At 35.0% G+C, this 27,031-nt stretch overlaps 1 protein-coding gene across 1 annotated transcript; it reads left to right on the top strand.

Annotated features, from left to right (window-relative positions):
* On the top strand, positions 1 to 26,182 carry LOC148273659 (uncharacterized; the record flags this gene model as incomplete). The annotated part of the gene is made up of 9 exons (XM_088238395.1): positions 1 to 1,189; positions 7,009 to 7,081; positions 7,231 to 7,271; positions 8,134 to 8,328; positions 9,959 to 10,652; positions 10,852 to 11,032; positions 11,206 to 11,372; positions 11,694 to 11,812; positions 25,966 to 26,182. Coding segments are annotated over exons 1-9 (2,876 nt in total), but the record flags the coding sequence as incomplete, so codon positions are not given.
* Positions 26,183 to 27,031: the final 849 nt, after the last annotated feature.

Raw genomic sequence — 27,031 nt, 5'->3', positions numbered from 1 at the left:
ATGGGCTCCGGGCGAGGTAGGGTGGGGGAAGATGAGGGAGACGCAATGGGGACAGGTGGAGGGGAACAGGTGGGAGGCAACAAGAGAAGGCGTAGATCACCCGAAGATGAAGACGCTGACGGCCAAACTGCTCCACTTCCTCAGAAGAAGAGAGTATTACCTCACGGACTCTCGACGCAACCCAGTCCATCGAGAAAACCTTTTAAAGATGGACATCCGGAAACGGAAGATGACGAAGTTCTCATCAGAGAAACTCAAGCGGCCCTCAAAAGCCTCTCGGGCAGTTGGCCGCATGAACAACGGAACTCTCTCTACACGAGACCGGAACCTGAGGAATCTCCAGCTTTTGAAAATCTTTTCGAAGATAAGAAAACCAACATAAAAATGTCCCCTTCCTCAGTTTCTACCTCCTCTACGGGAAGTATGGACGCTTCGAACTCCTTAAAAGATGTTATCACATTTCGGGATCAAATCGATGGTAAATTTAAGAATTCAAATAAAATAGATAGCAAACAACCGAATAAATTAAATAGAAGATCAGACAAAGAAAGCGATTCCTATAGAGACAAAAACGATTCGCCAAAGCCGAATGAAAAATATTCTTCGGGATATGATCCTCCCGATTTTAACGAGCTTGTTGATGACTCGTCGAACGATCTCGAAATCGATATATCAGAACAAAGTAACGACAGAGACGACGAGGAAAAATCGGAAGATCGTCAACGAAGAAAGTCCGATGACAAAAGAGATCATAATAGTAACCAAAGATTATCCCTGTACAGCGCGTATAAAGCGGCCACAGCGTCTCACCCGATATTTTCTCAATCCGCCTTCAAACCTCCGCCCGAGATCAGTAAGCACGCGAGAGGCCCTGGAAGTTTAGGGCCGTACCCCGCCGAAGCGACATTTATTGGTTATCCAGAAGGAGTACCTCCCAACCACCACGGAATGATGTTAAACGAGACCAAGTCGATTATCCCCTCCAAAGTGGCTGTCGAGGAAACTGTCAGGTTCGAAGGAAGTGGGAGCGTAAAGGAAGGGTTCGGCAAACAATACACGGTACTCCAACCCGCGGGGGCCGGCTCGCGAGCCACAGCCCTACAAGAGGCAGCCCGAGGGGCTCCAAGCGTAACCGCAGTAGCGGAAATACGCCCCCCTCCAGCCCTCTCCCCTGCCAGCCTCTCGAGAGGTGAGACCCAACCCAAAATCAATTGTAATCCGTTTAATTAAATTGTACTGACCTTTTATTCCTATAAAAATATCAACCAAATTATTGTTCTTTGATTTTTTTAATTCAGAAAGATCATAATGGAATAATATATGGCAAAGCAAAGTTTCATACGAAAACGTAGACTGTAATGTAAATATCTAGTCATACATTTTCTTCGAGTACCACTAGGCCGTAATTGGGTCTAATGATGGTCAAAGAAAATGTCCGCACCGCCTTCTATTTACCTTTAGATGTTTTTAAATGAGATAGGTATTACAATTTCTTCTATAGGCAACACGAAATCTTTAAATAAACTTAAAAAATTGTTTATTTTATCATTAAACTTCATTAATCTGTAAAATTTACTGCTATGTATTTTTCTTCGTCTATTTATGCATATTTTTTTTTTTACTTTAGCACTTTAATTTTATGAATTGTATGTACTTTCTTTCCCAGATCAGAGCGTATTTTGTCCTTTCAAATTATCATAGTCTTTTTATATACATATTATACGATTAGATTTTTCACTTTACGTCAGATTGTTTATTATGTAGATACTTTTAAATCAGGATTTAACAATAAAATGAACCTAATCTAAAAAACTCAAGCGAACTTCTGTCGTCGAATTGCCCATAATTTTCAATGAAAAAAAAAGTTATGTATCTTTTTTGGGTGATACCGTGTATGTTGGATTTGATCCGACGTTTCGGCTACCATTGCAGGAGCCATCTTCAGGGAAAACTGTCTGGCTCCTGCAATGGTAGCCGAAACGTCGGATCAAATCCAACATACACGGTATCACCCAAAAAAGATACATAATATTGATAACAGTGACCGTGAAAACCTTCGCACCTATTTAAAAAAAAAGTTGCCAAACTTTTATCTGTGTTTAAAGTTGTCACCAAACTTCCGCCATGGTCCTCATTGAGCCTGTCATGTATAGTGGGTTTTATTGTTTGCAAATATATTTATCGTCATCGAATTCCAACTTCGACATTTCTTCTGTTTATAAACATTGTCTCGAAAGTTTTTATTCTTTTCGGAGACTTTGTAAGTAAAAAAGCTATCATGTATTTTCTTTTAATAAAGTTTTTATTTATCAGTATCTTGACCCATAAAACTAGTATCACTTTATTGTAAATAACATTTGCAATTAATGTTTTTTTTATGATGGTTAGAATTATTTGTAAATAGCAGAGACGACAAACGTCTTAAAAAGCGTCTCCTCCGAAATGTGTATTTTTCCTCTAGTCGCTTTCTCCTCAAAATATACAAAACTAAAAGGCAAACACTTCATAAGTAGTAAGTAGCAAACGGGAATTCAATTAAGAAAAGTCGCGTGCGTTGATTACTGAAAGAGGCGGCGAGTGCATTTTACTAGTTTTCAAGAATAAATACGTACGTCTCGTTTTATGAAAGACTTTGGAATACTGTTTGAGTTTAATCGCGCTGGATACTTTGTCAGACTGTCGTCTTGTGCAAATAAGACAGAAGTGCAGTCTTTAATTAGCTCTCCTACAGCTTGCAACACCTACAGAGGATATAACTTTCAACATTCACTAAAGTCTTCGCTGAGTGCGCAAAAGTACATAATTAAGAAGGCACGTAATGCTCTTCAAATAAATCCGAAGCAATTAACTTTTCTGACTGCTACTGATTTATGTTTAATTAAATCATTTTATGTTACCCCGATACCAGTAGAATAAGGATTATAGTTTATATTATCATCAAATTTTATGAATAATATAAATTTTGCATTAACAAGTTTGCACTTATGAAGTTAATATTAAATCAACGATTACGTTATTTAAAATAAAAACAACCCTAAATCAAACGTTTTATTTCTCATAAATCTTAGTTTTTACCATGCCGAAGAAATACGACAAATATCATAAAATAAGATGCTCTCATTTTAATTGTTTTGCGCATTAAAGCAATGCATTATGTATCGAATCTGAAACAATTTAACTTCATAATCCTCCAGGCTCATTTGTAAGGCGTGGGCGGCTGTAGGCGGTGTCCTCGACTGGTGTCGCGGATGGAGGCGGGGGTGGGGGATGCAGGCGGAAAAGAAAGCGAGCAAAAAGAAAGGCCACAGTCCACAGGGCGGCGGCGCGACCCCGCCTTCCCCGCTCCCCGCCCCACTTTCAGGCCCGCCCTAACCGCCTATCAGAGCCTCGGGGTGGGCGAATCCGGAAGAAAAATCGTTTCGCTTCTTTTCTGTGTATAAAAAGAAACCGCTACTGTCGGGTGGGAGTGTTCCCCTTCCGTCGGCCCCTGCGCAGATCAGATGTCAACCCGCCCACGTGTGGGCCTTTGTGTGATGTTCACGTCTTTTTTTATTACTCCACCGACGGATTTTTCACTCAGAACGCCCTCCTAGTGGGGGCACTCAGTGTGATAACTGTGGGTGGATGAAAAGCCCGTACTCTATTTCTTATTTTTTGTGGTGCAACACAATACATAATGTGTCATTAAGGTATTCATTAAAACGCTCGTGGAAATGTGCAAACACATTTTTACAATCGTTTCAAAGGCGCCGCGCCACGCCGATTGATATATCTTTAAAATAACGTGTACTCCTGCAATATTTTTACTTTAAGTGTTTTCTTTTTTAGTAAAATTATCCATTCGACATTAAATCTGCTAACGTATTTGCCAATTGATCTCTCATATTTAATAACGTAAATACATAAATTATTATTTATTTTACTTTCGCGAGGAGAATCGCAAAGTACGAGAGTTCCATGTGGCAGCGTCTTGGGACCGATCCTATTCCTGGTCTACATAAACTCACTTTGTAAATTAAATAATAGCCGGAAAACAATTTCGCTTACCGATGACGCGGTTTTGTTATTCGAGGCTGGTGACAGGAGCTTTGTTTTTCAGAAAGTAGTACAAACATTATTAAACCGTTTTTAGGTGACTATCTAAAATCCTAATATCAGTAAAACCAAACACCTTACTTTTTGCATAAATAACAGTCCACTGCCAGGCTGTGCGCTTAATTTATGAAATTACTCTGGGAACTAATAAATGCCAACTTTGAAAACAGTCAGATTCCATGAAATACCTTGGCGTTATCATTAATAGGAATCTGCGATGGGTTCAGGTCTAGTCACTAGCTTCTAGGTTGTGAAAGCTGCGTCATCTATTCTGCTCTCTTAAAAAATTCTAGATATTGGCGCTCTCAGAAGCGTGTACTTTACTCTATTTCAATCCACAGCAACCTATAGAATAGTTGCGCGGCATCTATCATATGTAATTTTACAAAAAATATTCCTAGGGGTCATGTTCCGGTGCCCTCCAGAACAGTTGTTCCAGCGTATGAAGGTGCTGGATGTTAGACAATTTATCTCAATGATGCATTGACACGTTTCTGGTCGAATAATACAGGTCTCAGCAAAATTGTTCGAATGAGGTTTTCCTAGAATTTGAATTACGTATTAACCAAAACCCGAACTCATTTTGATCCTCTGATCCACTTCTCCATTATCGCATCGAGAGTGTTTATTTTGGAAGAGCGTATTAAGAATTGTATTTTCCTTGCGGGAAGGGACTGATTTGAGTTGGAAACTCCTTAACGATTTTTCAATTATTTGAGTTGGTTGTTTCATGTAAATCAGATAATTGTCGTTGTTTGTTCTTTCTATATTGATGTGCTAAGTGTTAGGTTCACTGATGTTCTTCGTACGTATTTAATTATTTACTGTTCTATGAACCTTTAAAATAATTACAATAAAACCAGTGAAAAAAATACTACAAAAAATAGCGTAATTCTAAAAAAGAAACAAAAACATTAAAAAAATATACATTAATAAACAATATTACATCTGTAACAAACATAAATATAAACCTTTTAAAAAAAAATTAAATGAAAGAAACTAACAGGTTTAAAAAAGTGGAAGAAAATATATATATATTTTTATTAATGTGCTTTAAAAGGAAAGTTGATATCACGGTATATATAAATATCAATACGAACCACTTTTTTTTATAATTATAAACACAAGAGTAAAGAGTTAAAACAAAAGTAAAGAACGAATTATTCCTTTAATTTCCAATTATGAACTCTCTTTCAAACTTGATCATCAGCGGCGTGGTACAAAATAAATCTAAATCATCACCGTATTGATTTGTAAGTCGCTGCATGTAAATAATTGGTGAATTCAATAAATAATTAGTACTGTGGGGGTCGTGGCCTTTGGCTTACCTGTCGGGGTCTCTCTGTACACGCTGTGTGTAACTTTTATACGCACAGGCATGTGCGTGAGGTAGGATTAGGCAATCGTCTTTTTTTCTTGCATCCGTACGCTCGGGGCCTCGCGTCCCTGCTGGAGCCTGCAATCGGTCCCGTCGGTGCCTTATGGCCTCTCGCTCGACACCCTACTACGTTATTTTCAGAAGGTGGCGGGGAAAAGGATTCACATATATATTACCACACAAGAAATAAGAACGGCTTACTTACATGGATAACACTATTTATTTTATAAGAAAACTGGCGTGTAATACAAAGATATTTTATTACACGTTTAATGAAATCTAACTTACTTCGAATTTATATCTAACACGTGTTTTATAGAAGACTAATTTTATGTAAGGAAGTACGGCAGTCGAGTTTCGGACAAGGAGAGAAGGACGGGCCTTTAACTCCGCGCCTTTTATAGCCTTTGTTCTGGTCGCCCTCTGTTTCCGGCTGGGTATAGAACAGCAGGCTGGTAACTTAACGAGCTGCGTTCGCTTGCGTGGTTTCGCTCCTTGGTAGGTCCTTGAGGATTGTTTATGACGGAGGCGCCACAGTACTATGATGATGACTGTAAAACAAAAAAAAAAATCTTGTTGGTCTATGTGGAATACGAAAGTTTGTTTAAGTTAACAGTTGTTGCACAATAATGTTGTACTACATTATTCATTCTAACTCAGCGTAGAAATTTAGTCCCATAGAGTTTGGACTCGTATTTCAATAAAGGAAAATAAATAAGTTTTTCCGGTTTATTGTGCCGTGTGTCTATAGCTTGTTAATTTGAAATCTGTGTTGTTTTACAGTGTACGCTTTTATGTGATTTCTTTATAACTAGGTAGCAGTGCTGGTATTTCAAACGCTCTCGCGTCTGTATGTATTTACATACAAAATACACGAGAAAAACTGTTTTCTCGTGCCGCGAGAGTTGTTGGCCTGTTGTGGTGCAAATAAAAATGTGAAAAAATACTGTCGGTTTCGAAACACGGTACAAACCCTAAGTACATTACGTTACAGATGATGGACACCGTAATGCGATCCGAAATGTCGGAAAGAGTACGAACGACACACGGCATAATAAACCAGAAAAACTTATTGTGCATCTGAACGGTCGTGAAAATCTAAGGGCCTTACTTATAAACCTGGCATAAAGTTACGCCTGGGCATAGTAGAATATGGATGGTATTCCCATCCTTATTTTACCACTATCCCTAGACGTAACTTTATACTAGGTTCATAAGTAAGGCCCTAAGAAGTTTCGTCAATAAATCAATCATTTGTGAACGAATAAAGTATTTTCTTTATCAATAAAATTACGAATATTTTATTTTTATTTTTAAATACTCATTTATATTTTTTATATATCAATAAATATATACTTTCATCTTGATGGTGTTCGATAGTAAACATTGTGTTTTTTTTACTATCTCCGTTCATATCGTACTGTCGTACTACTGTTTTTTTTTCAAACATCTGTTACATCAAATTGTCAACGTTTTTTTTTTCATTTTATCGGTCAATGCTTAAGAATACTATTGTGCAATTTATTTATTTTCAGAAGGAAACAAGTGCCCAACACCCGGTTGCAATGGACAAGGACACGTCACGGGGCTTTACTCCCACCACCGAAGGTGATCAATAAATTATATTCAATACTGAATCACCGCTAAATATTGTTTATGCCACTGCCATCGGCTGCGGCTGTCCAAATATTTGATCATTGAAATATTTGAAAATGCGTATTAGTATTTTTTTTAAACCATTTAATTTATTTTAACAGCCTGTCCGGTTGCCCCAGGAAGGACAAAGTCACTCCTGAGAGTAAGTGTATAAATACAATAATTATAATGTTTATAATATTTAGCACTAGTGCCATTGCTTCGCTTTTTATGTATCGATTTAGTAGAAAAATTATCCTAATTGGCGGGTTAGAGAGCAGTCATTTGCTTTTATAGGTATTGTTTTATCTTATATGCATTATTTAGATGGTTTTATTTGATTTGTAGTTTTTTTATTCCATTCTTCATCATTTTTGTTCATTTTTTGTTGTTGTTTTTGTTTATTCCAACCTGCAGTTCACAATCCCATATCGGTATGCGAGGTTCCCGCACCCGACCAACATTGAGTATAACCAACCCCCGAGCTAAGCAGGTAATCGCGGATTTATTTTCTTTGGTTTTCTTTTACTTTATGATTTTGTTTTTATTTCTCCGTCACGCGTCGTGTCAAGGATTGTGGGAGAAATCGGTAAAATCAACTTTTTTTATTTGTTTTGTAACTTTCTTATTTTGATTTTTACGTATTTAAAAACTCTCTACCCGCTCTGATTGAAACTATTGTTTTGTATTTTGTTTATTGAATTATATATTATGATTTGCGTTTATGTGTTCGTGATATTGTTTGAAATCTTAAATCTAAGCCACCAGTTCAAATATCAAATATCAAAAAATAATTGTTCACTTTGTGTGTGGTCTTTATGAACGTTTGGTTCGACAAAGTTGTATTTTTTATCAAATCAGTATTTGTTTTTGCTTTCAAACTCAATTATTTGGATATTTTGTGAATTTGAAGTAATTTTTTTGATGAAGTCGGGGTGTAGATCAGTAATTACCTGCGCGATGTCGCGTCCCTCGTTGATTATACTCAGTCTGATTGGAGGCTTGTGTGTTGTGTACCCGGGTAGTCCTGGCGATGCACGAGACGATCTTGAAGTGTCCCACGGAAGGCTGTAACGGCCGCGGCCACGTGAGCTCCAACCGGAGTACCCACCGCAGCCTATCGGGCTGTCCCACTGCAGCGGCGCGCAAGGCAGCCGTCCGCGACCAGCGCCAGCACGCCGCCCTCCTGCGAGCCAGGAGTCCGCACGTCGCTTCCTCAGGTCAGAACAGACACTTCACTTTCACTCTCTAACCTTACTGCTATCACCGAATTTGTTGAATCCAAATTTGAACCATAGTAAATTAAGAATGCCAAACATATCACTAAACCTTTTTTTTTTTAACTGTGTTATCGTGATTGTGATATTGTACTTTGATCCCTGAACATAGATTTATTAGAGTTTCTGAACTTTTTCGTTTTGATTTATTGTATTTATAGCTTGAAAGCGTTTATGTATTTTTCTTGATTTTTTTAAAACTCCATTTATAAAACAAAAACGTGGTACATACTTATTTGTGCCATCAATGAATGGCAATATGAAAAAGTTTTTTATCTTTTCTGTACTTTATATTTAACAAAATAAATTCAAATCCAACATTATAATAAGAAAACAATAATATTGCAACCAAAAAAAAAACTTAACTGCCATCATAATGATTATAATATGAAAGTTTGTAAAGGAGTAGTAACCTTTACACAACTATTTTGGAACTAATTACTTTAAAAAAAAACTTTTTTTTTCCTTTTTATAATATGCACGTTTTGAATATACGTTTGTAATGTATATGTTATATTTAAAATAAATTAATTGAATTGAAAAAAAAATGGCCGAAACTACTCAAAAACTTCCAAATATGTAGTGTGCCGATAGTGATTTGTTGCATAAAAAATCCTCTCTTTATTCTTTTTTAATTTTTGTATTGATACATTAAAAATAATGTTCCCTCTCCGGGTGGGGTGGGGTGTCCCGTGCCGAGAGAAACATTTTACATTATTTTGAAACTCCTGAAATATATATTAAACATAATAAAGATCATATGAAACTTACAAACAAAAACACATCAATAAAAACAGTATTTTACCTATTCGGTTTGATTCACTCTTACATAGTGAACATATAATTTATACGAGCTGTTTTACAGAAAAACTAATTTGTACCATCAGAGAGCAAAGAGTTAAAGGTGTTTACGAATAAAGTCAACATATTGACACGAATAAAGTCAACTATACTTTTTTCTTTTCTTATTCTTTAAGTTTATCTTGTTTCTATTAACTTTATTTTTATAACTGTAAATAAGTATATGTATTTTTATTTTATTTGCAAGTCTCTAAGTGCCTAACAATTGTTAATTGCTTTTATTTTGATACTGATAATGTACTCAATCGATATCTTACACAACTGTGGAAAATTTTTATTGACTGTTTTCACAATTTTCATTCATATGTATTCTTATTTTTTTCATACAATATTTGTAAAAACTGTTGTTTTTTTCCCAAATAAAAAAATTTAAAAAAATTAATTTTGACATATAAAAACAAATTGGCTCTAATCATTCGCTAAAATAGGTTTAAACCTTTTCTCAAAATAGGTTCAAATCTCTATCATTTTTCCTAGTTTTAACACCGTTTATTTTTACATGCACATTAATTTTTTTTATCTGCTTATATGTTTATTTTTTAATTTTACTTCATAAAAAATATAACATATTAGTTAATAATTTCGAAGAATTACTTTTTTCTTAATACCCTCTTCTCTTACTTTATCTTCGTTTGTTGTAATATTATTTTATGTAAAATGGTTTTATTTTTCGTTTTATAAGTTCTAATAAACATATTTTCTGTTCCCACAGTTTCCAGTGGCCAGTCTGACTTTAGTCCGACTAGAGTGAGCGGTCAGCCTCCCGGTGCCCGCTATCCTCTCCCTCCCGACTCGTTGGACTCTTTTTACGGATCCAAACCAAACCGGAGACCTCAAAGCCCCGAGAGAGTCAGTCCCTTCCGAGTGAAAACCGAACCCAAGGCGGATCAAGAGTCTCGCTCGTGTCGGTCCACCCCGCCACCCCCTAACCAGAGGTACGACTACCTCAACCAGGACTCCAACTCCTCGTCCGTGTCGAGTATGGAGACCATGGCGGCGAGGGGCGTCCCTCACCAGCAGGGCCCCCCGCCCCCGCCGGGCTACGGTCCCCCGGAGGCCCAGCGCTCTCCCTACGAGCACGTCCCTCCGCCGGCTGAGGACGCGTATGTTCGCTCTTACGCTCAAATGAACGAACTGTCGGGCTTAGCGCGCCCCGTAGTGAGCTACTCCGATATGTCCAGTCGAGGATACGAGGGGCACAGGCCGTATGAGGGCGGAGCCGGAGCCTTCGACCGGTACGAGCCCGCCAACGGAGGAGGCGCATGCGGTCTGCAGCAGCGCGCTCCCTACCCCTACATGGCCCCCCTAGAGGAGGACAGGTACCAGGAACACTCCCTGCCCCCCGCGCCCCTCCTCAAGACGGACCATTCCGAACAAGAACAGAGCGCGGGACCCATCTATCCGAGGTAATTCACTAGAAACTCATGTAACGAAACTTTTCAATCGATTTATCTAACGACATTTTGCCACTCCGTACAAACATTTGAGTTTGCGAATGCAACGTGTGATGGTTTCAAAGCTAGAATCAGTCGTATTAATATAATATGATCATTCGGAGAGCTCGCTTAGCTTTTTTCAAGTTTGCTAATCGCATCCTGTTTACAGACCAATGTACCACTACGACCCCTCCACGGGAGCTGTCCCCCCGGGGTTCTCCGCTATTAACTTGTCCGTGAAGATAGCCGCAGCGCAGGCTCAGGCGCAAATGAAGGGAGGCTCTCCCTCCCCCCGCGAAGGTCCCGTCATGGATCTATCCACGTCTAACATCACCTCCACCAGTCCCCAGGTTAGAACCTACACTAAATTCCATTTTACTATTTGAAGCACTTTTTTCAAAAAATACTAGATCATTGGTTTCTCGAATTTTCGCAGGTTTTTAAAAAACCGAGCAGTACAAAATCATCGCAAAATTGATATTTTTATTTACATTAGTAAATGGTTCCGAACACTTTTTTGCAGGGTGCCTACGCATCTCCTCAGTACGGAGGCGGCGGTGGAGGGCGCGCGCGGGGCTCCCCCGGCGGGGGCGGGGGCGCCAGTCCACACTCGCACATGGCCGCCAGCCCCCAGGTCCCCTCGCCGCAGGGACAGACGCTCGACCTGAGTGTCTCGAGACTACCTCACGGGTTAGTTTACTATAAACATTCCATTAACTGTGACGTTCATCGCCATTGAGCAACAGTGAAATCGCGTCATTAAGATTATCAGAAAGCACTTTTATATCTCGATTAAGTCACCACTTTCTTAAGACGGGTAAGAATGACTGCGTTTGTAGTCGGGTTTAAATTTGAGAACTGACAAGAAACCCTTCAATTCCCATATCGCAGCTTCGGGAGAGGCATTAAAACTACATTTTTTGCTGCCCGTTTCGTACAAGCTGCAATGTTTAATCATATCCTGATATCCTTTTCACGTTAAAGCAAATAGCGTTTATTGTCTCCCTACAGAGACGCGTGGTGCAGGGCGCGCGGATTCCCCGGAGCCGTGGCAGCCTACAGCCGCGAGTCCACCCCCGACAGTGGGGGTTCTCACCCTTACCTGGACGCCTATCACCGAGATCCTGCTGGTAAGTTTTGTTCCTCTCACTCTTTGATTCTTGACAAGTGACAAGGTTTACATTCGGGTTCAGGTTCAGTCCTAAAATACGGCGTTTATTCGCAAAAAATAAAAGTAAATACATGCAATTCAAAATAAAACAAAATAAGTTCAATATATATTTATATATTATGTTTAATATATTTTGTAGTTCGTAAACCCGCTTCTGGTGTTCGAGACTAGTCATCTTCCTTTGTCATCATATAATCTAGTGTGCTTCAATACGTATTTTAATGCAATTCCTTATGCGCCAATCAGTATCGTTCAAGATAAAAAGAAAAACTCGTACTTAAGTCATATACCTATCACTTCATCTTCAAATGGCTTTTGCACCTCAATTTATTCGCATGTCTGTGCCGATTTAGGAAAGACATCCCCACTCTCAGAAAAGTCAATAATTGGTCTAAAATAACGTTATATTTTTAATTCTCCAGTCATAATACCGCTTGCCGACGAACAGTTTGGTACTTTAAAAAAACTTGTTTACAATTTTTTTCCTGAAATGTAAATCAGAACAAGGTCAGAAACCATTTTATCTTAGGAATTAATAAATGTGACACGGTCTTTAAAAAGTCCTAAAAGTTTTATGTTTCCGGGTCATTTGAAATTTTTAATTTCTTCGAGAAGATAAAAAATATAAATAATAATAAAAAATATAAATTTATATTCCTGGTTGAAAATGATATAATAAAATTTAAAACCTTATGGAAGTTATTTTTCTGTGAATCGGTTATTTAAGAAAACGGTATATTTATGGATGCATTTTAATATCATTGATTTGTTGCAATCTTTTTTTTGTCTTCTATTAGACATATTTATATGGATAAACGGCGCGGCGGCGGCGTTGCATGCTTGGGAAGATGCATGAGTGCAGAAGAAGTAGCTGTCCTAACGATATACGCTATACTAGTGATGCCCCAACATCATCTATATACTCGTATGTATAAAATAAGATTTCGAACTGCAGAGAACTAAAGTTAAATTATTTCGTTTTTTTTTCCAAAATAATATTATGGTGAGTTTTCCACAATGTGATTCTCCTTCATATTGGGAGCGGGAATGGCTCGCAGCCTTTTCTGCCGGAAATTCCGGACGCTCTTTCGATTTTTGAACGTTGCTGCCGCGATAAAATTGTCGGCATGCCCGTTATTCTTTTTTTATTAAAAAAAGGACTCGACTTCCGTACCCGACGAACGTAACAAATCCTACCCCCTCCCCCCCCCCCCCCCCCGCCCGATACCCTTTACTCACACATGCGACTTATTTTTTCATGAATTCCGCTGCCATGCCGGTGTTGTGCAAACCGACGGCCATTGTCGTCTTCCTTGTTTGTTTTTTTTTATTCGAGCCTTGTTTACTCTTATGCATAAATATTTCAATGCCAGTGTACAATTGTTATTGCTGTTCTACTTAAAATACTATTAATAATTAATATATTGTGAAAATATTACTGCTTACATTCCTAGCTCGCATATATTTTTTCAAATCGTCAGCATTATTATAATATAACTAGCTGACCCAACAGACGTTGTCCTGCCCGAACGTTGGCTTGCCTTGGAAAAAGATTTTTTATTGATAAATAGGTACCTAGGTACTTGTTTGTGATTAAATTCCAAAACCAAAAATTGTTAATATTCAAATATTAAATTTAAGTATGTACTTTTTTATGGTTGAGTTCCAAAACATAAAATAAATATTTTTTCAAATATGTCATTCTTTTTGCAAACGTCAAACTTATATTTGTGTAGGAATACGATTTTTAAAAATGTATTAAATTTAATATTATTTTAGTATGACCTCTAATCCAGTAAAAATAAATAAATGGGTAGAAATTATAAAGAATTTTAGGAAAGGTTTGATTGAGATCCACAAAAAACAAATGCTGTTTGTAAACATTCAAAAACAAACTTTTTTATACTCAAAAAAACAACATCTTGCCTTTTTTTGTAAATGCATTCTCCTCAAATGCAACTCTGGTAGATCGATGAATGCTCTTTACTTCTTTTTTACGCATTAGATTGAAGATTTTAATATCTACGAACATGAACTGCGCAAAGATCTATATTTCTCTGAAAACCGCACGTAAATCGGTTAAGTCGTTTAGAAGGAGTTCAGTGACATCACACGTACAGAGGAATTTTATATATAAATATTAAGTTTGACTTTTGATGAATTTGGATAAATACATAGTTGAACATTGTTTTCCTGTCACTGTCTAGAAGATGCCTCCTCGATGCTATGCGAAAAAGACATCTGCTTTTTCTGACCATTTATGCCTAACTAAAATTGACAAAATCGACGTTTCGTTGTCCCATTTTCCGTACCTCAAAAGTGAACCGATTTTGTTCTTTTTTTCAAAATCAGAGTATCAGAATAAAATTTATTATAATATATTTGTAAACCGTGCGCCCGAAGATCGCAAATAAAACTGAATGTTTTTATGGGTTATGGGTTTTTGGATGATTCTAGTTCCCATAGTAAACAGTTTATCAATAAAGTCAATTTTTTAGACACGCCGGTGGTAAATATGTATCCCTATTGCCAATTTTTTTAACTGAAAATACGGGTATCCGTTTGTATGAGGAAAGTAAGATCGCGTTTCCTCTCAAGATAAAACATTATTTCGTATACTTACAAAGCTTGCTTCATAATGCTTTTACGTAACCAAAGAAACAGGTTCGGTTTTCTGAAACAAAACCATTGACTTATTAGTACACATAGACGCACCCTGAGCCCTCTAAAATTATGAAACTTCACTCATGCCTAAAAGCTCAGTCATAGCCAACGCGTATTAAGTCGTTATTTAACCGTCAGCTGGTTTTGACGTGAGCTTAATATTTCGTTAGAAACCCAAATGCCTGATTGTGCGTAAAAGCGTGTAAAAAGATGGTGTAACTTTTCGTTGATAAGTATGAACCTAGGTACTGGTTTATGTTCAAATTTCAAATCTAAAAATAACTCATATTAAAATATTGAATTTATGTAGGTTCCCTTACGAACTTGTTTATGTTTGAATTCCAAAACCTAAAATAATTGATTTTCAAATATAGAATTCTTAGGAATGTGATTTTCAAAAATGTATTGAAGGTCAGTTAATTTTATTTTGTTTTTACCAAAAATCTTTCGTTTTTTACTTGATAAATTAAAAATTTTAAGACCTATAAATATGCTCATTGCAAATATCTACATTTAGCTGAAAACCGCACGTAAATCAGTCTATCGAGGAGACACATACGAACGTTTCCTTTTATTTATAGGTACATAGATATACTCGTACATTTTAATAAGAATTTTTTTAAATCATCATTCAACCCTTATTAGCCGACTATGATGCATAAGGCACTACATTGTTAAATAAAATGTTGCGTATCTCAAGCATCTGTTACATGAAGCCAAAGTGAACAGTCTAACGCTTCAGATGCTAGTCCAAGGACAATGAAATACTTTATTTTAAAACAACCTTTAAAAAATATATTTCATGCCGACGTTCCAAGAACTCGAACCCCAGACCTCAAGCATGGTAGGAGAATGCGCCAACCAGTACGACGCGGACTTTTCTCCACTCGATTTGCTATTTCAGGACTTTTATTGAGAGCAGCTATCGAGCCGAAAACACTAGTCCAGGGTTGTGATTATATTTCACGTGTAGAACTATATTTTTAATCATATTGGTTAAAAATACTTTTATCATGTATTGGACTGGAATTATTTCTTCCAATCAAATATGACATTACGTAAATTTTCGCTCCCACTTTTCTAAGCAGAAATTTGAAAAAATACAAATATTTCATTTGAAAAACAAAAAAAAATTATTCAATTCATCATAAAAATAATAACAAAATCTTACGCAAGTCATTTTCTCAATTCAACAAAAATATTTGTTAAGACGACCGATATTTTATCAGATTTTAAGAAAGTAAAAAACAAATACTTTTTTCATGTATTCAATATTTTTTTAATTCACTAACAATTATTGTTGGGAAACGAGTCTTTTTTACTCTGCTGCGTCGCGCGTTGGTCGATGAACTTTGTTTTCATATCTTTGTCATTCACCAGACGAAACCTTAAAAACTCAATTTAAGTAGAACTTTATTATTTACTTCCAAAAAAAAAATCTGGCGAGTTACACGTCATTTAGAAGCACATTTTAATTAGTCTTTGATTCTCTTTTATTCATTGTACGAGTAAGTAACATTTTGTACCGAAGGAAGGCTGTTGCCATACGACACTTTATAATTTGTTTCCAATTGAAGCCGGTGAACTTTGTTACGTAACATTTTGTTACCTCATTTCTTTTCACTGAATACCATTCTTTTTCCTTTACAATAGGTAATTGTTTGAGTTTTTTTTCTTGATAATATTCCATTATTATTGTTTGGGTGCTTTCTATTTTCTTACTGTCAAAACAATCTCCACTTGTTGATCCGACAACGCTTTTACGTTCCAACTGCCATGTCTACTCGTAAATAAATATAAAATCCTCAAATCCTCACACACGTAATTGTACCTTTTATATTTTTTTCACATAGGATAATAAAAATATTTATGTTACGTTTGCTTGCAATATCTTATTTTATGAACCGAAATGAATGGTACTACCATTTTTATTTTAGAGATACTTTAATTATGTTAATATTATAATCTTTCCTTTTTTTAAATAATGTTTTTTTTTTTTTAATTTTTATTCCAGTAAAATGGCTATAAAATGCAGAGCCAATTCTACCATATAAACATGAACATAAATATAAATATAAACAAAAATATAACAATAAACATAAATATAACGATAAACATAAATATAAACATAAAATAAAATTTTAAATTGCAGCACTTATGGTGGTCTTAACATATCGCGCCATCGCTCGAACAACGGCGATTGGCAGTGGCTTGGAGAATTTCGTTATAAGAGTTTTTTAGGCGTTCCCATAGGCTCCAGGCTCTTTGGCGAAGCAGGGCAGCGAAGGTGCTTATTCGTCCAGCAAACATTTCAGAGGCACTGCTGTACCTAGGCAATCCGAATAATTGTCTGTATGAGTTGTTATACGTGATCCTTAATTTATTCCACGCTCCTTGCGTATAGTTGTTCCAAAGTTCCGCTGTATACATGGACGTCAAATACGAAGTAAATATGATTTTCTTCACTTCGTTACTGCATTGAAAGAAGCGTCTCGCTAGCATAGAGGCCCTGACATTGGTGGCTCTTCTCTGTCTCTCTATGTCCTGATCGTCTTTACAATTATCAGTCAGTATGTGCCCTAGATATTTGACTTTTGCAGTTACCGTTAAATTTATTGATTTGTACATATTTATTTCTACATTATTTTATGTATTAAACATTATATTCAATTCAATTTAATTATTTTTTATTATATTACAATTAAATAACTTTGTTTTTTGCATGTACTTCTTTATTTTTGTCTAATTTAATAACCAAATAGTTATGGCATAAGACTATGCCTTCTGTTTGTAATGAACTCTAAGAGGGCATAATGTTTTGCCGAAACTATTTGGTTATTAAATTATAAAAGCACAAAGTGGTACATATAACAAAACAAAGTTTTGTTATATATTGAATAATAATGTTCAACGAAGTTACTGCTTTAAATATTAAAAAAATGAATTATTATCATTTTCTATTCATTCAATTCTCCAACTCATTTTTTAGTGTTTTTCTTTTCTTTTTAATATTTTTTAGTTCCTTTTCTTTATTCGTTGACAATGATTTATGGTTGAAATTTTTATTATATACTTATATTTTATAACTTTTGCTATATATCATTTATATACATTAAAACAGTTTATTGAAAGAGCCCTGGGGGCGTTTAATAAATAAAAATATGTTTGAAATATTTATATTTGAAGCACTAACTTTGAGAAAAAATTGAGAGATAACCAAATAAACTATATTTATTTTAGTCCACTCCTGTCTATTTTCGAACATATCTATCTCACATTACCATCCTTTCAAGACAAAAAGACTTGACTTATTAGTTTCATTGTCATCATACTGAAAAATTAAAATAGGAAAAAAATAATTGGTTAAGTATACCTTGAGAAAGAAGCTTGTTCAGCTTGGAAACTGGTCGGTGGAAAGAAATAAAAAATTAGAAGTTATAGTTTTATTCATTTTATATAAATATGTTTGTTTTTCGTTCCTTTCCGAGATACTTGATATCTGATTTTTAGTCAATATTAAATATTGTAGAGTTAACAATTATTTTATTTTAAAACTCAATGTGTATTATATTGACTTCCCTTGCGATGTTATGACTAAGACTATAACCTCATATACGAAGGGTTCCGTGTTCGGTTCCCTGTAAAATCGCAAAAAAATACGTGATTTTCTCAAGCTTCGGTGTTGCGTATTATAAATCACTACTGTAATCGAACCTCCTGGCTCAACCTTTATTTGCGGTACAAAAAAATACAAAATTATGTTATGGGATTTTATTGTTATACCTCATTGAATTAAATCTCCGTAAACTTTATATTGCCATTAATAAAATATATCTAATGGGGAAAATGTTGAATTTAATTCAGTCAGAAGGGGGAATGGCATTGGCCTCGCGATCATTTTAGGGGCTTCAGTTGTATGGGGAAAAAATCATGAAATTCGAAATTACCAAACAATCCTTTGTTTCTATGATGCCCCGGGCTTGGCGGAATTCTGAGCATGTCATGTCTCCCTTCGTGTTGATATCGCCATGGCTTTCGCCCAGTGATGGTCAACTGGCACCTCGCTTCTACCCGTCGGCGTCGGCGTCGCGTCGCTACAACTTTAGATCATACTTTAATAATGTATTTAAATATTGTGCACATTACCTACATCATAATATATAGTGGGATAATATGCATTAATTTACTGAGATACGCTCATGATATGTATTTAAAACTCATATTGAGTTTTTAAGCTCAGAATAATTACTATGATTATCTTATGTGACCAATAATCATTGAATTGAGTCTAGCATTGTTTTGTGTACCTTAACTATTAAATGTCAACATAAGTTTAGTCCGTTTTTTTTCAAATGAGGAGAACAAGAGGACACAACATAAAAAATACCTCAAATTAGTCAAAAAAATATTCTCGTTTATTATTTTACAACAAATTAGTCAATAATTCATATCATCTTCACCCGTACACTGCACAAATATCGCCATCAACTTTGGCAGCTTTAATCCCTCGGTTGAACGCGAACAGAAAGAGGTGTCAAAAATGCTCACTTTTGTCTACTTGGCATTTCATTTTGAAGACATGTAATCAAACAAAATGATATATTCGTTTTTAATGTTGTATAAAATCGTAAGATTCAATATGTCCATGTACTTGTATTTTTCTCAAATTCAATGGTTTGGGTAGGTAGGATGAAATTGCTTTAAGGCGATATATGCCCGCCCTTATATGTATAGAAATTGAATATGTACATAAAGTGTTAAATAAATAAATATATCATCGGTGATACTGTAATCCCGCGTAACCTTTTTTTAAGAAAATGTTTTACTGCAATCAATTCGTTGAAGAGACTAAGAGCCGCTAGTTTCAATTTATTGCTATCTTTTTTCTAAATAATTATAGTTTTTTTGATACACCAGTAGTATTTTTGGTCGATTAAAATCGTAAGTGATGTATTAACAGAATGCTTTTTAGATTTGCCTTCCAAAAAAACAGTTGATGGTTATACAGTACTGTAGTATCGTCGACGATATGCATTGTAAAAGTAAACACAAAGTCTTGTATAACAGAAAATTTCCTTGCAAATGACGTGCAACCTTTACTCGTACCATTTTGTTTTACTTTTGGTGCTCATTTTTAAATTTGTGGAAAAACCGACAAAACTTATCTTAACACCTAATACATGGTGCTATTTTCAAGAGGAAACCAAATACAGTTTCCTCCAATTTCATTATCTTTTCTTATTTGAAATTTTTACCCAAAACGGAACTTATTTGAAAAGGGGTCATTTACATGATTATATTGGTTTTATTATTATTAATCCTGATTTGTTTAACAAATTACAACAGGGATGGAAAATACCTTAAATAAGGGAATATGGAAGTCAAGGCATTTACAGGGCTTATGACCTGTCATTGGCTGGTTTAAGTGGCCATTTTACACACTGTGTAACATTCACCATTTTGCCTATGTTTGAACATCCATATTTCTTCAATTCTTCCATCTGTTGATTTTAGTGAAGTTAAAGAGCTGAAACCTTTATTGTTGTGAAGAGATTCATCTGACTGAATTATTTCACATACTAGGCAACGCCTGAAAACAATTTTTCAATTTTTAAACTTCTTCTTGGACCAGTTGATTTCATTACAATATTTGAGTTTGTCCAAATGTTCATAGACAAAAGACTGGATTTCACCCCCTCGGGGGTCATTAAGATTAACAAATTACAACAGGGATGGAGAATACCTTAAATAGTAAAGTGGCCACTTTAACCAGCCAATGACAGGCCATAAGCCCTGTAAATGCCTTGACTTCCATATTCCCTTATTTAAGGTATTCTCCATCCCTGTTGTAATTTGTTAATCTTAATGACCCCCGAGGGGGTGAAATCCAGTATTTTGTCTATGAACATTTGGACAAACACAAATATTGTACTGATTTGTTTACTTTAATTTTAGTCATTTGAAATTACTACCTAGTTACGCAGAGCACACTCGAGTTTTCCATAATAATTCTTTCCATTCTCTTTCTTTTGTTTTGGGCCGATAGCTTTTTGTTATGCAAAACAAAAAATGCGAAAAATTCCTGCCATAGAGTCGCTGTAAATTATCAATAGGGGTTGGGGGTTCTCCTCTGGGACGCGGGCGGCAGAACGCGATGTGTTAAATTAAAACATCGCCAACTTGTAGAGAAAGGGGTTAGGGATATGTGCCCGCTCTAGCTGGCTCGCGGACTCGCCACAACTACTCCACAGGTCCGAACTCAGGAGTGTGGACCTTTAAAACTTTTACACATTAACAAAATATTTACGGGGTTCTCATGTCAGACCTTGATACTATCACGAGACATTTTCATTACACTTATACCCGTATGCAGAGACAAAACTTAAGGTGAGGAAAGTACATTCTATTGTCTTCACCTTCGGGTTATTCTCCGCATTTAAGATTAGAATGTACTTTCCTCACCTTAAGTTTTGTCTTTGCATACGGGTATTAATGTAGAATCATACTAAATTCAATCTCAAGTTTAAAATATTTATCAATTGACTACCTCAATTAATTGTTATTTGTATTCTTTTCATTTCAATAAATTTATGATTTATATTCTTTTGGTTATCAACTATTTCTGTTTTATCAGTCTTATCACGGTGTAATCTTATATATATATAATTCCTCTGTACGTGTGATGTTACCGTACTCCTCCTAAACGGCTAAACCGATTTACGTGCAGTTTTCAGAAAAATAAAGATCTTGGCTCTGTGCGTGTTTGTAGATATTAAAATCTTCAATCTAATATATAAAAAAGAAGTTAGGAGCATAAATGTTTTATTCATCGATCTACCAGGGTTGCATTCGAGGAGAATGCAGTTGCAAAAAAATGAAAAGATATTGTTTTTTCGTGTATGAAAATGTTTGTTTTTGAATGTTTACAAACAGCGTTTGTTTTTTGTGGACCTTAATCAGATTTTTTCCTTAAATTCCGTATAATTTCAAACCATTTATTTCGTTTTATTGGATTTTTGGTAACGCTAAAATAATATTAAATTTGATGCATTTTTAAAAATCGTATTTCTACATAATTAGACACCTTTGTTGGTGAGACGACCGGAGTTTGACGTTTACAAAAAGAATGCCGTATTTGAAAAAATATTTATTTTATGTTTTGGAATTCAACCATAAACAAGTACCTGCTTAAATTAAATATTTTTTTGCATATTGTCAATTTTTAGTTTTGGAATTGAATCACAAACAAGTATTTAGGTACCTACTTATCAATGAAAAGTCTTTTGCCAACGTTTGGGCAGGACAATGTTTGTCGGGTCCGCTAGTGTACATATATATTTACACATTTTGTGTTATGTACCATTGTTTATGTAATTAATTACATTTAGATTGTGCTTTAGTTAGCATGTAATATCACACCAAACACAAGAGGTTCTCTATTTCTGTGTGGTATTTCGTTTTGTTTTTTATTTTTACTTTTCTATATGTATGATTTTTATTTTAAAAAAATATCCCTTTAAAAACCGTACGCAATAAATATAAAAGAAAAATATATGTTAACCTTTATATGTACTATTAAATAGAAAGTAAATATTTTCAAATGATAAATTCTTTACATAAATGTGTTAGAATATGGAATTATATATTTTCATGAGAAAATACTCGAAGCGCTTTACAGCGTATATCATATTATTCTTCATCGTGTTGTATCTTCAATGCTGAGCGGCGTGGTATCCAGAGATATCTAGGAACTAGGCACTAGGCACTGGCACCAGATGTATGATTCGCCTTCATTTCTCCCGGTGCTGGGCCAAGTTAAGGGTTGCTTTCAATGATGAGCCCGACACGTGTGAAGTTTTCAAAATACACTGATTTTATTAAAATGTAATTTGAACAGTCCGGTCCTCACTCCCTGACGCAGCTAATAATGGAATATTCACATTTCGCATATTTGATTTATCCCGTAAGAGTTTCCCCCGAGGGCAGGGGCGGGGGCGGGGGTGGATGTTAACTTACCTTTTTATTCTGGCCCGAACCTGCCGGAACGGGCAGTTGGCGCATTTCATCTTTTTATTTCGTAACAGGGATGATTATTAACATGCTGCTGATGTGGATCGGGACGATATTAAAAATATGTCGTTTAATATTCCGGGACCTTTGTGCAACACCACTCTGAAAATGATAATCCATAATGCAAAGCAAAATCTAACTTTTTTTATTACTAAAATAACAAATAAAACAAAAATATATATATATTAAATTACGGATAAATAATATTTTTCGTAGAATTAAAGATAAATTTAAATGCGGTATATTTGTTGTGATTAATTATATATTGTTACAGTTGTAAGTAATTTATTATAATTTTATTTAATACACACTATGCACTATTTTATTATAGTACAGCTATTAATTTTCACGTCCTGACTCCGACTCTTCTATACTAAAATCAATATATTTATAAATATTATAACGCATCAATATACAAAACACATAATAAAAATTTATTAATATCAAAAAATATAATGTAGATTAGTAAATATAACACAGATTATAATAATAATAACAAATGGTGTAGCAAAGTTAAGATCATGTATCTGAAATTAAAATTTAGTTTAAAGTTTATATTTGAAGCACTAACTATAAGAAAACAATCAATAATAACCAAAACAACCATATTTCTTTTAGTTCTCTCCTGTCTAACTTCGAAAATAATTATATCAAATTACCACCCGTGTAAGGAAAATACGACTTGATTTATTGGGTCCACGTGTAGTATTTAGTGAACATGATAAAAATAAAAAAGGAATCAATTCATTAGTTACGTAAGCCTTGAGGAAGAAGCTTGTTTGCTTTGAAAATAAAAATTAGTGGTTAAAAACAAAGTTGTTTTATTTTATTTTTTTAAATTTAATTCTTTAACTTTTTCATTCAATTATATTACTTAATACATATTTATTTTTATACGTACCCAAATAAAAAAATATTGTAGTCATCATTGTTCCACCAACAGGAACACTCACTGAAGCGTATCTTGATATATTTTGTTACATGAAGGTAAGGTGATCAGTCTTTCGCTTCAAATACCATCCCAGGCACTATGAAATATTCTAGTATAAAAACATATATTTTAATAAACATTTCATGTCATCCATAACGGGAATTGAACCCAGTTAAAGACAGTAAAAACACCTTTTTCAACGGTTTTGATAAAAATAAATAATTTTTTTTGGTTTTTAATCAATTAAATATTACATAACTTTTGTTTCTGTTGATATTGTCTTAATTCTGGTAAATAACCTCACTTAGGAAAAACATCTCCATACATTATAATTATTGTGGGTCAAATCTCATACTCGTACATCATATACTATAATGTGAGTCGTATTTGTTTTTTAAAATTATTTTATTAGGAATCTTGAAGTAGGGCACACATAAACATATTGTATATGTCCTCTTATAATTACATTGTATATTTAAATTATTTATAAACTGTTTACAACATAATATGTCTTCATCTTAAGTTTGAATTTTGATATATTTTTTTTTGTTCATAAATGTTTTTCCCACATCATAATATTTATTTTCTGCTTTATATAAAATTGAAATTTGCGACCGTTGTTTTTATAAATGGGAGTCTGATTTTATCTTATTTATGGTAATATTATACGTATTTATGGTATTATTTTTATTTTATTTTATTTCATTGGAAAGCCAACAGACATTTATACATTTATAAGAATCAGTTATACTATAAATACATATCATAAAGTCCAATTAGAGGCTTCCACATAATATTGTTATTATAAATGTTGTCACATAAAAATTATACATAACATAAAATAACTAATCATACAAAACTTATAATATTACTAGAAATGTAAATGAATATTGGTCACACAGTTGCACATTACAATAAATAATACAACTATAGTTGACCATACAGTGTTCATTTATTATGTGCCTACATACAGAACTGCACATCACTTGCATAATATAGGCTGCGGATTCAAGGCGCAACATCATAACTTGAATTATTTTTGGAGATTTCACTTTTAAAGGAAGTTAAAGATATATTATTAATATCAATACAATTTAATTTTTGATTACACATATGGCAGGTTCTATTTACAAATGAATTTTGAAAAGATTTAGTTTTACATTTAGAAATTTTAAAAAGAGATTGGTTTCTGGTCTGCGTTACTGGGACTCTAAAATTAATAAGTGACAGAATCTTAGGGCAATCTATCATGTTATTCAAAGTTTTATACATAAAAATGGCATCAGCCATGTTCCTTCGAGTTTGGAGAGTTTGGAGTTTAGGTAAGTTTATAGACTCATCTGGACCTGTATTCTGAGTCAACCGTCTAAAATTGCAATACGATAAAAATTTTGATTGTATAGATTCAATTCGGTTAATGTATTTTTTGTATTGAGGGCTCCAAGCGGGAGATGCGAATTCTAATTGACTTCGAACAAATGTGAAGTAAAGAGTTCTAAGAGTGCGCGCATGATTGAATTCTCTCCCTATACGGAAGAGGAAACCTAACATTTGGTATGATTTTTTCACAATTGAGTTGACATGTGCCTCAAACGTTAACTTATTGTCAAGTAGAACCCCGAGATCCCGCATCTCATTAACTTTAGTAAGTACTTGATAGTCAAGGCAATAATTATGGATGATTTTAAAGTTGTTCCTTGAAAATGTGAGCACAGAGCATTTTTTAATATTCAATTTTAGTAAGTTTTGTTTACAATATAAATTTAATCTATCGAGATCTTCTTGGAGTTTGACACAGTCTAAATTAGATTTTATTTTTAAATATATTTTCATGTCATCAGCAAAAAGTAAAAAATTTGCAAATTTAAAGCACTTACCAATGTCATTGATAAAAATTATAAATAGTAATGGCCCCAAATGCGATCCTTGTGGAACGCCTGAGGGTACATTTACAACATCGGAACTAAACCCGTTTACGACTACTGATTGTAGTCTATTATTAAGGTAAGACTATATATGGTATTATTATATTGAGGGCTATCTCTGTGTTGAACAATGACATTGACATTTTCCACGTCTCTGGGGGAGTTTTTCGTTACAAGATTCTCTTACTTTTTTGACATATTATTCTCTGGATATTATGTATGGGTATAAATGTGTTATTTTTATAAATACCTAATTTTACATTTTTTATTTCATTATTTCTACATGTATGAATTAAGATATTCCATCTTGTTTTGTACATAAATATTTAAATTGAAAATTGAAATTAAAAATGTCATGTTCTAGTTGGCTTGTATAAAGGTCATATCTCCACACACCATCATATGAGCCGTATTTTCATACGAAATATGAGTCATATCTCCAAGCAATGATTTTAAAAAAAAAACAGTTCGACTCTTTCGACAAATGATCATTATTATCACCATCATTATTACTATGACTAGGTTACGCAGCGGCGAGCCCTCACCCCGGGTACGGGATGGCCCAGGCCGAGTATCCGGGCAACGGGTACGCGCCCTACCAGTACCAGTGTGGGGCCGCCTACCCACCCGCCTACCCTCACCCGCCCGCCCCGGCCGCCTACAGCCCGGGGGCGGCGTGCTACTCCATGCCGCCGCCGCAGCACCTGCCGCCGCACGACAAGCAACCCAAGGACCCGAGGTAACTATCTCCTTTCTTCCTCTTCTCTTCGAACCAAACCGTGCCAGTGATCATCGATTAACGCCACTCGGTGGCCCCAAATTCATCAGCAGTACTATATTTTGTAAACTTAATTATCTTATTACTTCTTTCAATCATTGGCAGTGCACAACGAAGTTTTAGTTCCAACACATACATGTAAGTGTTACATAGTAGACGAAGGATGAAATCAATGTATGACAGGGTTATGAATGATAAAATCAGACGAAAATGCAAATCTCAGACCGGCATAATTGATTGGATTAAGAAAGGGTCACCGAGATGGTTTGGTCGTGTAGAACTGATGGATGATGAAATAATTATAAAACAGATATATAAGGCGAGAATGAAAGGTAACGTAGGACGAGGATGACCAAGAAAGACGTTGCATGATCAGGAAAACCGAAATCTCAAGTCTGCTCGTGTCAAAAGCCGACTCAATCGAAGGGTATGTATGACAAGATCTATAGAAGTGGAAAACGCTAGGGATCTATATAAGGGATTCTGCCTGTTCTTACGGGGAAATAGCGTGATGGTAGTAATCACTCACAGAACCATGAAAATATTGTTTTAAATCACTGTCTGATGACAGGCGCCGTAGCGCAGTTGGTTAGACAGCCAACTGTGAAACTGGCGTCGCGGGTCCGATTCCCAACAGTTGCAAGAAAAAAATTCAATAAAGTGTATTTTTCAAAACTTACTTCCACATTCTCGCTTTCCCACCTGCTGACAAGCCTTTAAAAGAGAGGCTTAGCGGGTTATTCTATAAAAAAAGCAAAAAGTGCTTGCATAACTTTTATAAGCAGTTTTAAGAAAGTTAAAAAAATATTT

This window comes from Micrasema longulum, unplaced genomic scaffold (genome assembly GCF_059751315.1).
Source record: "Micrasema longulum isolate JH-2025_06_02 unplaced genomic scaffold, ASM5975131v1 h1tg001884l, whole genome shotgun sequence".
NCBI classification, from domain to species: domain Eukaryota; kingdom Metazoa; phylum Arthropoda; class Insecta; order Trichoptera; family Brachycentridae; genus Micrasema; species Micrasema longulum.
Note: the sequence above shows the minus strand (reverse complement) of the source record. Positions and strands in the feature narration are given on the sequence as shown.